Source organism: Heloderma suspectum, chromosome 16, assembly GCF_057233095.1.
Source record: "Heloderma suspectum isolate Gila_16-S chromosome 16, 16-S_ref, whole genome shotgun sequence".
NCBI lineage: Eukaryota > Metazoa > Chordata > Lepidosauria > Squamata > Helodermatidae > Heloderma > Heloderma suspectum.
In genome coordinates, this window is record NC_139473.1 from 15,874,161 (window position 1) to 15,888,295 (window position 14,135).

Consider the following 14,135-nt stretch of genomic DNA (forward strand, 5'->3'; position numbering starts at 1 on the left):
CCCTGGAGGATGACAAGATCATATAAAGGACCCGCAAACTATTGTGAGTGAGCCCTCAATAAAAGCCTTGTGTAGAAAGGCTCCAGGGCCCACTAGTCAAAAAATGCTGACTGATGGAGGCAGATTTTGGCATAATCAGCCGGCAATTGCTGATATCATTTTACATTGATATCTACTCCCTCTTTGAAAATGGCTGCTGGCTCCAATGTCAGTGGCGTGGTGAATCTGCTCTGGGACCAGCCAGAACTCTGAAGGAGCTATCCAAGGTAAAGAGCAGATTCACTGTGCTAAGGACATCAAAACCACCAGCCTCCACTGGCTCCGTCTCTCCTGTGTCATAGAATCATAGAATAGTAGGGCTGGAAGGGGCCTACAAGACCATCGAGTCCAACCCTCTGCTCAATGCAGGAATCCTAGTCAGAGCATCCCCGACAGATGGCTGTCCAGCCTCCTCTTGAATGACTCCAGTGCGGGAGAGCCCACCACCTCCCCAGGTAATATGTTCCATTGTCGTATTGCTCTTACAGTCAGGAAGTTTTTCCTGATGTTCAGCCGGAATCTGGCTTCCTGGCACTTGAGCCCATTCTTCCGTGTCCTGCACTGTGGGATGATGGAGAAAAGATCCTGGCCTTCCTCTCTGTGACAACCTTTCAAGGACTTGAAGAGCGCTATCCTATCTCCCCTCAGTCTTCTCTTCTCAAGGCTAAACATGCCCAGTTCTTTCAGTGTCTCCTCACAGGGCTTTGTTTCCAGCCCCCTGATCATCCTCGTTGCCCTCCTCCGAACCCTCCCCAGCTTGTCTGCATCCTTCTTAAAGTGTGGTGCCCAGAACTGGACACAGTACTCCAGATGAGGCCTAACCAGTGCTGAGTAGAGGGGAACTAGTACTTCCTGGGATTTGGAAGCTATGCTTCTATTAATACAGCCCAAAAGAGCATTGGACTTTTTTGCAGCCACATCACATGCTTGGCTCATATTCAGCTTGTGATCTACCACAATTCCAAGATCCTTCTCGCTTGTAGTGTTGTTGAGCCACGTATCCCCCATCTTGTAACTGTGCATTTGGTTTCTTTTTCCTAGGTGCAGAATTTGGCCTTTATCCCTATTAAATTTCATCCTGTTGTTTTCTGCCCAGCGCTCCAGCCTATGAAGATCACTTTGAATTCTGTTTCTGTCTTCCAGGGTATTAGCTATCCCGCCCAGTTTTGTGTCATCTGCAAATGTGATCAGCATTCCCTGCACCTCCTTCTCCAATTCATTAATAAAAATGTTGAAGAGCATAGAAACCAAGCAGACTGCAAGAGAAAGGAAGCCACTTTCTCCGCAACTAGCATGGAAATGCAGCCGGCTGCTGGAGGAGGGAAAGAGGTGTCCATTCCTCTTCTGCCAGCCGTCAGCAGGCTAGTAAAATAGTTTTGTATGCTAGGAGCTTTTGTGGGCTTATCTACAAAGCTGAACTAGCAGTACGGAGCTCACTGGTTTAAAGCGCACTGGAAAGCCAGCATTGAGGACTTAGCTCGGAGCAGAGCTTCCTGGCATTCTTCAGGAAAAAAGCTCCCCCCCCCCTTCCCCATCACTCTTACAAGGCGCAGGCCACTTTTTTTCCCCTGAAGAGCAAATGGAATGCTTTCAAGCCTTTGTCTGAACGTTACCAGCCCGGGCTAGCGCATTCCCCATCCCGTCACAGATGTTTTGTCACCCGGCAGATTACCGGAAAGGTTTTCCCCGCTGGAAATAAACATGTGGCGCTGAGCTTCTCCGCAGGAAACGGCCTTGCTGGCTGGAATTTGGAGCCCCACCCTGCGTGCCCACCCCGTCTGCAATCTTGCCAAGCTCAGGGTCAGGCACTGTGCAGACCGAGCATTCCCCGCGTCCACAGAAGGAGAGAATGCATGCTGCTGCTAAGGAAAGCCGAAGGTGCAAAGAGTGCAGCAGAGGCAGCCAAGAGCATGGCTGGGTAGCTGAACTTTCCAAAGGGGGGGGTCTCAAATCTCTGCAGGAGCCCAGTCTCCCGTGCTCGTCAGCCTCCATTTTCCCCATCTGTAAAATGGGAACACTGTATGGGATAGTTGAATAGAGTGCCTCCCCCACTCTGATGACCTCCAGATGTTTTGGACTACACCTCCCATCAGCCTTGTTCATTGGCCATATTTGTTGGGGCTGAAGTTGCAGTTCCATACATCCGGCGGGTTCGGGGTTGGGAAGCTGATATTAAACCATTCGGATGCAGTATTAAAAGAGACAAATCCAGCCTAGCGCTGGCAAAGCTAAAGCTCCAGGTAGGCCAAAACTGGTCACACAAGCAATGATTTAAATTAATTCAATATACAAACAGCATAGAAACCAAGTGGACATGGTTGGTTTCAGTCCAAGGCATTTCTCAGTAATAATGTCACAGCTGGCTTACTACTTTGTTATGTCAACTCTGTTTGGCTTCCACATGTTAATAAGAAGCCCCACAACACCACAAAATGGCCCCATGATACTATTATTATTATTATTATTATTATTATTATGTTATTTATTTATTTACAAGATTTATCTACCACTCTACATCCAAAAAATATCGGAGTGGTGAACAATAAAAAGACGAAGAGTTCTCCTCCTCCTCCTCCACCTGCTCAAAATACAGAATTAAAAACCTTTAAAATCAGATTGTGCCAATTATTAGGGAAAGGACATAGGAAGCTGCCTTATAGTGAGTCATAGAATCACAGAATCATCATAGAATAGTAGGGTTGGAAGGGGCCTACAAGACCATCGAGTCCAACCCCCTGCTCAATGCAGGAGTCCAGGTCAGAGCATCCCCAACAGATGGCTGTCCAGCTTCATAGAATCATAGAATAGTAGGGTTGGAAGGGGCCTATAGGACCATCAAGTCCAACCGCTGCTCAATGCAGGAGTCCAAGTCAAAGCATCCCTGACAGATGGCTCTCCAGCTTCATCTTGAATTATCATAGAATCATCATAGAATAGTAGGGTTGGAAGGGGCCTACAAGACCATCGAGTCCAACCCCCTGCTCAATGCAGGAGTCCAGGTCAGAGCATCCCCAACAGATGGCTGTCCAGCTTCATAGAATCATAGAATAGTAGGGTTGGAAGGGGCCTATAGGACCATCAAGTCCAACCGCTGCTCAATGCAGGAGTCCAAGTCAAAGCATCCCTGACAGATGGCTCTCCAGCTTCATCTTGAATTATCATAGAATCATCATAGAATAGTAGGGTTGGAAGGGGCCTACAAGACCATCGAGTCCAACCCCCTGCTCAATGCAGGAGTCCAGGTCAGAGCATCCCCAACAGATGGCTGTCCAGCTTCATAGAATCATAGAATAGTAGGGTTGGAAGGGGCCTATAGGACCATCAAGTCCAACCGCTGCTCAATGCAGGAGTCCAAGTCAAAGCATCCCTGACAGATGGCTCTCCAGCTTCATCTTGAATTATCATAGAATCATCATAGAATAGTAGGGTTGGAAGGGGCCTACAAGACCATCGAGTCCAACCCCCTGCTCAATGCAGGAGTCCAGGTCAGAGCATCCCCAACAGATGGCTGTCCAGCTTCATAGAATCATAGAATAGTAGGGTTGGAAGGGGCCTATAGGACCATCAAGTCCAACCGCTGCTCAATGCAGGAGTCCAAGTCAAAGCATCCCTGACAGATGGCTCTCCAGCTTCATCTTGAATTATCATAGAATCATCATAGAATAGTAGGGTTGGAAGGGGCCTACAAGACCATCGAGTCCAACCCCCTGCTCAATGCAGGAGTCCAGGTCAGAGCATCCCCAACAGATGGCTGTCCAGCTTCATAGAATCATAGAATAGTAGGGTTGGAAGGGGCCTATAGGACCATCAAGTCCAACCGCTGCTCAATGCAGGAGTCCAAGTCAAAGCATCCCTGACAGATGGCTCTCCAGCTTCATCTTGAATTATCATAGAATCATCATAGAATAGTAGGGTTGGAAGGGGCCTACAAGACCATCGAGTCCAACCCCCTGCTCAATGCAGGAGTCCAGGTCAGAGCATCCCCAACAGATGGCTGTCCAGCTTCATAGAATCATAGAATAGTAGGGTTGGAAGGGGCCTATAGGACCATCAAGTCCAACCGCTGCTCAATGCAGGAGTCCAAGTCAAAGCATCCCTGACAGATGGCTCTCCAGCTTCATCTTGAATTATCATAGAATCACAGAATAGTAGGGTTGGAAGGGGCCTACAAGACCCTCAAGTCCAACCCCCTGCTCAATGCAGGAATCCAACTCAGAGCATCCACGACAGATGGCTGTCCAGCCTCCCTCCACTGTGGGAAAGCCCACCACCTCCCTAGGGGATCAGTTCCATTGTTGCGTTGCTCTGACACTCAGGAAGCTTCTCCTGATGTTCAGCCGGAATCTGGCTTCCTGTCACTTGAGCCCGTTATTCCGAGTCCTGAGTCAGACCCTGGGTCCATCTAGCCCAGTATTGCTGACACGGATTGGCAGCAGCGGCTCTCCAAGGTTTCAGGCAGGGTTTTTTCCAGCCCTAACTGGGGATGCCAGGGATCGAACCTGAGACTTTCTGTATGCCAAGCAAAGGCTCAACCACTGAGCTACGGTCCCTCCCACATAAGGGATGGACAACCCCACAAGCAGTACCTACAGCAAAATGCTGTGGAGTGCTCCTGTTAAAGGCTTCCTGTACCATTCCATTCTTCCTCACCGCACCCCCTGTCCTGGTTTTCCATTGCAGCTGGTGGCAGATTTCAGCCCATGAAATAAATTGTGTTAGTCTTAAGGTGTCACTAGACTCCTTGTCGTTTTGCTAACAGACTGACAAGGATAACCCCTAGGGATGTAGAGCGTTTTGTTTTCGTTCACAAATCATGCGAACGTGTCCTGTTCACAATCCTGAACACAAACAGGAGCGCTTTTTTTGAGAAACGTTCACAAATTCCTGAATTTGCAATCATGTTAGAAGAAAAGTGCTTTTTTTTTCTTTTTTTTTTAAAGTGCACTTTGAAATGCACATTTTAAAATATAGATGCATTTTCATGCTTTAACCCAGGGGGAAAGTGCACACCTTTGAAATACGCACACAGAAATGCACAGTTTTCCCATTTGAAGGAGCCGAAAGACACGCTGAAAACAAAAAGGGAGCAAGACGAAACAAGCTTCAAAGTGACTTTCAGAGAATTTAAGAACATAAGAAGAACCATGCTAGATCAGACCAAGGGTCCATCGAGCCCAGCATTCTGTTCACACAGAGGCCAACCAGCTGTCGACCAGGAACCCACAAGCAGAGCACGAGCGCAACAGCACCCTCCCGCCCATGTTCCCCAGCAACTGGTGTACACAGACTCACTGCCTCTGGTTCTGGAGGTAGCACATAGCCATCAGGACTAGTAGCCATTGATAGCCTTCTCCTCCAGGAATTTGTCCGACCCGCTCGAAAATCACTGGTTTTCCCGTCCCTGCTAACTCCTCTAGAACTTGGATACTGCCTGATTGAGAGGCAGGGTTTAAATCTTCAAAATAAACAAGCAAACAAACGAAAACAAACGCATGCACAAGCAAGCGACAAGATTGACATGGCATTCAATACCTGCCCAGAGGGATGGCAAAATAGAAGACCGACAGCATGAGCGTCCGGGTGTTTTTGGTGAAGAGATCCCCGATGATGGTGGGGGCGATGGTGGAGTAGCTGGCTTCGCCAATGCCGACCAAACCTCGCGAAAGGACGAACAGCCAGAAATACTGGGGGAAGAAAGGAAGGGGGGGAAGAGTCAGCATATTATCGTTATGACTTATACAGCTATTGTAATGTTCTGCGCAGTCTGTATAACATCGTTTAACCACCCACAACCATCCTGTAAGGTGGGTTAGATGAGTTGGTTAGCAATGGAGGCTACGGCTGCAATCCTACATTCACTTACCTGGGAGTAAGTCCCATTGCACTCAGTGTAGGCATGTGCACGATTGCATTGCAAGTGACTGAACGACAAATCGGAAGGTCGCCAGGTCGAATCTCACCTCTGTCAGGAACTAGATAGGTTAGCTGGACCCAGTCCAACTTTGGCAAGCCACCATTTCATGGTCTCCACCATCCATCTAAAACGCGGTACCATGCAGCACTGTTTTAAAGGTAGGGGAGATACCTGCCCTCCCAAAGCACCTTTCTCATGTACCACACAGTGGAACTGTGAAGGTTTGAGGTTTACAGAGGCAAGGAAAAGAAAAAGGTCAGGCCTAGAAGCCTGGAGTTTTTGGTTGGGAGGGTGTACCCCTGAGAGGAGTAGTTTCATTTCCCAAGTTAAGTTTCAGTTTAATTTCCCCAGTTAAGTTTCATTTCTTCAGGTTTGAAGCAGTACTTTCAGTTTTGAGGGAGGAGGCAATATAAAGAGAGGGAGAGAGCAGTGAGAGCAGAGTCAGAGAGTCCAGAGCATGAAGAGAGAGCAGGAAGAAGCAGCCTGGAGAAGTCTAAGTACAGCTAGGGGAAAGGAACTTGTGTTTTGCAACTTTTATTTTCTCTTAAGGCCTTTTGTATCACTCTGCTCTATTCTGTAAATACCTTTAGATGTGATTTGCTTGTTTTAATTTACCAGTAAACTGTTGTGGTTAAACCCCATGTCTAGAATGTCAATCACCCCACGTCTACAGCCTGAACCCCATGTTACTGGAAAGGGGAAGGTAAAAGAAGGAAGGTGGGACTATAAAGGAGGCAAGAGATCCTTAAGGAGTTGCTCAGGGGGTCCAGGTCATAAGGGGAACCCTGACAGGAACTCTCCTCAAACAACTCATCTTTTTTCCTAGCAGACCCCAGTGTTACATGTGAGTGAGACATCATGCCTAGGCCTATGACAGATGCAGGTTTAAATACGTGTGAGCCAGTGAGGTATGGCATACTGCAGCCTTCCCCAACCTGGTGCCCTCCAGATGTGTTGGACTACAGCCCCCATCATGGCCAGTGATGGGAGTTGCAGTCTAACACATCTGGAGGGAACCAGTTGGGGAAGAATGTCACACTCAGACCGGAGAGATCTGTGCTCAGATTCTCACTCAGCCATGAAGCACACTGGATGACCTGGGGCCAGTCACTCTCGTAGCGAAAACTACCTCGCAGGGTTGTTGTAAGGATAACAAAGGGGAGGAGACCATTTACATCAGCCTAATTTCCTAGGTGGACAGGCAGGATAATAAACACACACACACACACACACACACACACACACCAATAAATAAGATGGTCCACTGACAGCATGTCCAGCTTGGCCCATAAGTTATATTAGCTCAGGATTTGGGGTTTATGGTTACAGACTGTGCATGCACACATAGACCAGGCCATGCTCTGCTTCCAGAACGCTCCAGGTTAAGTCTGCTTCTTTTTCCCCTGAAGAGATCAGCTCTCAGAGACCAACTGCAGCGATCAATCGCTGTGTACCTTCCACCTGTTTTGCAACCCAGTCTCAAAGCGGGTGAAATTCGCTATCCCGGCACATGCTTACAAATCAGCCATCACCTTTTTCTCCGTCAGGTGCCAGCAGTTCCACCTTTTCTGAGAACTGCAATGCTACCGAGCGCCCTATAATTACAGGCCTAATTAAACGTCTCTTGCCATCCTTGTCATATCAGACACAGATGTGCGTGGGCTGAGCCCTAAAGGGCAAGCTCATGACTCAGGGCCATTTAACGATTGTTCGTTGCCCAATGCTAAACCGCTCCAGAATACCACGGATGCCCGGGCAGGAGGGGAGCCAAGATGCATTTTAAAGAAGTGGCAATTTTCACAAAGGGCATGCTGGATGAATTAGCTGGGCAAGACATTTGCAACGGGAAGGAACAAGGAAGGCACGTTTTTAATTGGGTGAAACATAGCAATGCAAATGCACAAACACACACTCACATATTTGGGGCTTTTTCATTTCAGGTTGAAGAGGCTACTCAAGGGAAATGTTTATAAAAATTATGCCTGGAGAGGAAAAAGTGGACAGAAAGAGGTTTTTCTCCATCTCTCATAATGCTAGAGCTTGGGTTCATCCAGTGAAACTGATTGGCAGAACATTTAGGACAGACAAAAGAGACTTACACAGCCCATAGTTAATTTGTAAAACTCTCGGCCACAAGATGCAGGGATGAGCATTATCTTAGATGGCTTTAAAGGGGGATTAGATATCCTACAATCCTGTGCATGCTTAGACAGAAAAAAGTCCTATAATCCAAAGCATGTTTAGACAGTAAACAGTCCCACAATCCTATGCATGTTTAGACAGAAAAAGGTCCTACAACTCCCAACATTCCCCAGCCAGCATGCTGGGAGTTGTAAGCTTTTTTTCTGTCTAAACATGCAAGATTGCCCCCTTATGGAGTCTGAAGGGCTGTCAAAGGTCTCCTAGTCCAACCTCCTGCTCATGCAGGAAATCTGCTACTAGAGTATCCCTGAGAGGTGGTCATCCACCCTCTGCTTAAAAATCTCAAACAAAAGAGAGCCCATCACCTTCTCAGGCACTTTGTTTCACTGTCAAACAACTTGTATCATCAGGAAGTTCTTCTTAATGTTTCGCAGAAATCGTTGGAACCCTCTGTTTTAGGTCTTACCCTCTGGAGCAACAGAAATCTGATCTGCTTTATCATCTATGTGACAGATATTCAAAGGTGGCTCTCATCTGCCTCATAATTGTCTGTTCTCCGGGCTAAACATACTCAACTCCTTCAACCTTTCCTCCTAGGAATTGGTCTCCAGGCCAAGAACGCCAGCATTGCATGCAGAAAGCTCCAGGTTCAGTCCCCAGGACTTAAAGATCTCAGGTAGGAAGGGATGGGAAAAACATCTACCTGAGACCTTGAAGAACCACACTTAGCTGGCACAGACAATCCCAAGCCACATGGACCAACGGTCGGACTCAATACAAGGCAGGTGAACAAGTTCATGCTACCATTTAGCACGGGCCATAGCTCAATGGAGAAGTTTGTGCTCTGTAAGCAGAAGATTCCAGGTTTATTTAATATTACATTTATATCTCATGTTTTCTTTCCTCTTGCAAGGAAATTAAAGTGGCTTGCAAGGTCCTCCCCCTCTCCATTTTTTAATCAAACATTTAACTTGTGCTTTTTTTCCTATATATTTTTTTAAAAAAATTAATATTCACTAAATAGCGCTCAAATGGAAGTGTTTTAACACAGGTTTTAAAATGGATTTTCCTTCATTTTATACCTCCAACCCTCTTCATGGATCACTGCCTTGTTGTGGCGAAGGGGCTTGCGCAACTCAGTGAAGCCATAAGCTATGCCGTGCAGGGCCCCCAAGACGGACAGGTCAGGGCAGAGAGTTCTGACAAAATGTGGTCCACTGGAGAAGGAAATGGCAACCCACTGCAGTATCCTTGCCAAGAAAACCCCATGGAACGTATCACAAGGCTAAAAGAGATGACGCCGGAAGATGAGCCCCTCAGGTCGGAAGGTGTCCAATATGCTACTGGGGAAGAGCAGAGGGTATTTCCAAGTAGGGCCAGAAAGAGTGAAGCGGCTGGGCCAGAGCCGAAAGGACACTCAGCTGTGGATGTGTCTGGTGGTGAAAAGAAAATCCAATGCTGTAAAGAACAATATTGTTTAGGAACCTGGAATGTCAGATCAATGAATCAAGGTAAGCTGGAGGTGGTCAAACATGAGATGGCAAGATTGAACATCAACATCTTGGGAATCAGCGAACTAAAATGGACAAGCATGGGCAAATTTAATTCAGGTGACCATCATATCTACTACTGTGGGCAAGAATCCCGTAGAAGAAATGGAGTAGCACTCATAGTCAACAAAAGGGTGGGAAAAGCAATCTCAAAAACGACAGAATGACCTCAGTACGAATCCAAGGCAAACCATTCAACATCACAGTAATTCAAGTCTATGCCTCAACCACTGAGGCCGAAGAAGCTGAGGCTGATCGGTTCTATGAAGACCTACAACACCTTCTAGAACTAACACCAAAAAAAGATGTCCTCTTCATCATAGGGGATTGGAATGCTAAAGTAGGAAGTCAAGAAATCACCGGGATAACAGGCAGGCATGGCCTTGGTGGACAAAATGAAGCAGGACAAAGGCTAACAGAGTTTTGCCAAGAGAACACGCTGATCATAGCAAACACTCTTTTCCAACAGCACAAGAGGCGACTCTACACATGGACATCACCAGATGGTCAATATCAAAATCAGATTGATTATGTACTTTGCAGCCAAAGATGGAGAAGCTCCATACAGTCAGTAAAAACAAGACCTGGAGCTGACTGTGGCTCAGATCATGAGCTTCTTATTGCAAAATTTCGGCTGAAATTGAAGAACATAGGGAAAACCACTAAACCATTCAGGTATGACCTAGATCATATCCCTTTTGAATATACAGTGGAGGTGAGGAATAGATTTCAGGGATTAGACCTGATAGACAGAGTACCTGAGGAACTATGGACGGAGGTCTGTAACACTGTTCAGGAGGCAGCAACTCAATCCATCCCAAAGAAAAAGAAATGCAAGAAAGCAAAGTGGCTGTCTGATGAGGCTTTACAAGTAGCTGAGGAAAGAAGGGAAGTGAAAAGCAAGGGAGAAAGGGGAAGAGATATCCAACTGAATGCAGAGTTCCAGAGAATAGCAAGGAGAGACAAGAAGGCCTTCTTAAATGAACAATGCAAAGAAATCGAGGAATGCAACAGAATGGGAAAGACTAGAGATCTCTTCAAGAAAATCGGAGTTATCAAGGGAACGTTTTGTGCAAAGACGGGCATGATAAAGGACAAAGAAGGCAGGGACCTCACAGAAGCAGATGAGATTAAGAAGAGGTGGAAAGAATACACAGAAGAACTATACAGGAAAGATCTGAATGTCCCCGATAGCCATGATAGTGCGGTCACTGAACTTGAGCCGGACATCCTAGAGAGTGAAGTCAGGTGGGCCTTAGGAAGCATTACTAACAACAAGGCTAGCGGAGATGACAGTCTTCCAGCTGAGCTATTTAAAATCCTAAAAGATGATGCTGTTAAAGTGCTGCACTCAATATGCCAACAAATTTGGAACACTCAACAGTGGCCACAAGACTGGAAAAGGTCAGTTTACATTCCAATTACAAAGAAGGGCAGTGCCAAAGAGTGTTCAAACTACCGTACAATTGTGCTCATTTCACATGGCAGCAAGGTTATGCTCAAAATCCTACAAGCTAGGCTTCAGCAGTATGTGAACCGAGAACTACCAGAAGTACAAGCTGGGTTCCGAAGAGGCAAAGGAACTAGAGATCAAATCGTCAACATTCGCTGGATCATGGAGAAAGCAAGAGAATGCCAGAAAAATGTCTATTTCTGCTTCATTGACTACGCTAAAGCCTTTGATTGTGTGGATCACAACAAACTGTGGCAAATTCTGAAAGAGATGGGAGTACCAGACCACCTTACCTGTCTCCTGAGAAGCCTGCACAAGGGACAAGAAGCAACAGTAAGAACCAGACATGGAACAACCGAGTGGTTCAAAACTGGGAAAGGAGTACGACAAGGCTGCATATTGTCGCCCTGCTTATTTAACTTATATGCAGAGTACATCATGAGAAACGCTGGGTTGGATGAATGACAGGTCGGAATTAAGATTGCCGGGAAAATTATCAACAACCTCAGATACACAGACGATACCACCCTAATGGCAGGAAGCGAAGAGGATCTAAAAAGCCTCTTGTTGAGGGTGAAAGTGGAGAGTGCAAAAGCTGGTTTGAAACTCAACATTAAAAAAACTGAGATCATGGCATCTGGCCCCATCACTTCCTGGCATATAGAAGGGGAAGAAATGGAAGCAGTGACAGATTTTATTTTCTTGGGCTCCAAGATCACCGCAGATGGTGACTGTAGCCATGAAATTAAAAGACGCTTGCTCCTTGGAAGGAAAGCTATGGCAAACCTAGACAGCATAGTAAGAAGCAGAGACATCACCTTGCCGACAAAGGTCCACATAATCAAAGCTATGGTTTTCCCAGTAGCAACGTATGGCTGTGAGAGTTGGACTATAAGGAAGGCTGAGCGCCGAAGAATTGATGCCTTCGAACTGTGGTGCTGGAGAAGACTCTTACGAGTCCCCTGGACTGCAAGGAAGTCAAATCAGTCCATCCTAAAGGAAATCAACCCTGACTGCTCATTGGAAGGACAGATACTGAACTGAAGCTCAAATATTTTGGCCACCTAATGCGGAGAGAAAACTCCCTGGAAAAGACCCTGATGCTGGGAAAGATTGAAGGCAAAAGGAGAAGGGGACGGCAGAGGATGAGATGGCTAGATAGCATCACCAATGCAATGAATATGAACCTGAGCACTTTCCGGGAGAGAGCAGAGTACAGGAGGGCCTGACGTGCTATGGTCCATGGGGTCACGAAGAGTCGGACACAACTTAACGACTGAACAACAACAATACCTCCAACATCTGGTCTTCAGCGGTAACTGCCAGTATACATTCCTAATAATGATAATGTTCAATAACATAAAGAACCCCACTGGAGCAGGCCAAGGGTCCATTTGTTCCAGCATCCTGCTTCCCTTAGTGGCCAAACAGACGCTTCTGCAAAGTTCACATGCAAAGCTGTCATCTCCTGTTTTTATTTTATTAATACATTTATATCCCATCTTTTTTCCTCTTGAAGGGAACCCGAGGCAATGACATGGTCCTCCCCCCTCCATTTTATCCTCACAACAACCCTGTGAGGTTGTCAGGGTTCCCCTTATGACCTGGACCCCCTGAGCAAGTCCTTAAAAGTTGCCTCTTGCCTCCTTAAGAGTCCCACCTTCCTTCTTTTAAAAACTTCCCCTTCCCGTTAATGTGGGGTTTCGGCTGTAGAAATGGGATGATTGTCACTCCAGACACAGGGTTTAGCCACTACAGCTTACTAATAGAGTTAAAGTGAACAAATTACAACTAAAGGTACTTACACAATAGACCTGAGTGATACAAAAGGCATTAAAAGAAAATAAAAGTTGCAAAATGCAAGTTCCTTTACCCTAGCTGTTCTTAGACTTTTCTGCTTCTTCCTGCTCACTCTTCAGACTCTGCTCTCACTTCAGGCTCTGGCTGTCTCTTTCTGCTGCTGCTCTTACTGACTCCCTCTTTTTATACCCTCCTCCCCCAAAACAGAAAGTGCTGCTTCAGCCTCCAAGAGATGAAATTTACCAGGGGAATTGAACCAGAAACTTAACCAGAGAAATGAAACTACCCTTCTCAGGGATACCCCCTCCCAACAAAAACTCCAGGCCACTAAGCCTGACCTTTTTTCCTTTTGCCTCTGTAGGCCTCAAACCTTCACAGAGGTGGCTTAGGCTGAAACTCAGTGATCAGCCCAAAGTCACCCAGTAAGCGTCATGGCCAAGTGGGGGACTAGAACCTGGATCTCCCCAGCCCTAGTCCAACACTCTAACCACTACACCACACTGGCTCTCAAGCCCTCACATCCCACCTGGGGGGAAAGCATGGCCAGTCAAATGGTCTAACTCAGCATAAAGCAGTTTCATACGTTGCACAGATGTGGATGAAACTCTTGCCTGGCCTCAAGGTATCTTTATTATTTTATTTATTACATTTTAATACTGCCCAATAGCTAAAGAATTCTGGGCAGCTCACAATTAAATTCCCTTTACCATGGGAATGGTCTATAGCTCATTGGCAGAGCAAAGTTTGATCCTTGGCATGTCCAGTTTGTTTGTTTTTAAAGGAACAGGTAGTAGATGACAGAAAAGACATTTCTCCATCTGAGACCCTGGAGACAGCAGCTACCAGACAGAGTAGACAATGCTGAGTTAGCTGGCTGGGGGATTCTGGGAGTTGTAGTCTAACACACCGGGAGGGCTGAGCTAAGGTGGTCAAGCAGCCTAAGCCAATATAAAGCAGCTTCCTTTGTTCCTCTCATACGGGAGAGAGAGGCTGGATCGGTTCAGATGCAAACAACCTAAGCCGATATAATGCAGCTTCCTTTGTTCCTATCATACGGGAGAGAGAGGCTGGATCGGTTCAGATGCAACAGCAACCATGGTTTACTGCAACACAGAAGGGCTGCTGCTTTTGCACTCTCTCCTTTCCTCGTGCGTTCTGATTTTGTAGCAAACCAATTTAGCCCTGTAGTTGTGGCTATCGCGAGACAGTTAGTCATAGCCAGTTTATTTATATGCCA

At 46.5% G+C, this 14,135-nt stretch overlaps 1 protein-coding gene across 1 annotated transcript in view; it reads right to left on the minus strand.

Annotated features, from left to right (window-relative positions):
- The window catches only part of SPNS2 (SPNS lysolipid transporter 2, sphingosine-1-phosphate), a 155,674-nt gene that overhangs the window by 24,501 nt on the left and 117,038 nt on the right, over positions 1 to 14,135 (minus strand). The window contains exon 4 of the mRNA XM_084823098.1: positions 5,572 to 5,723. Coding sequence (XP_084679224.1) covers positions 5,572 to 5,723 — 152 coding nt within the window. The remainder of the gene's footprint in view (positions 1 to 5,571; positions 5,724 to 14,135) is intronic.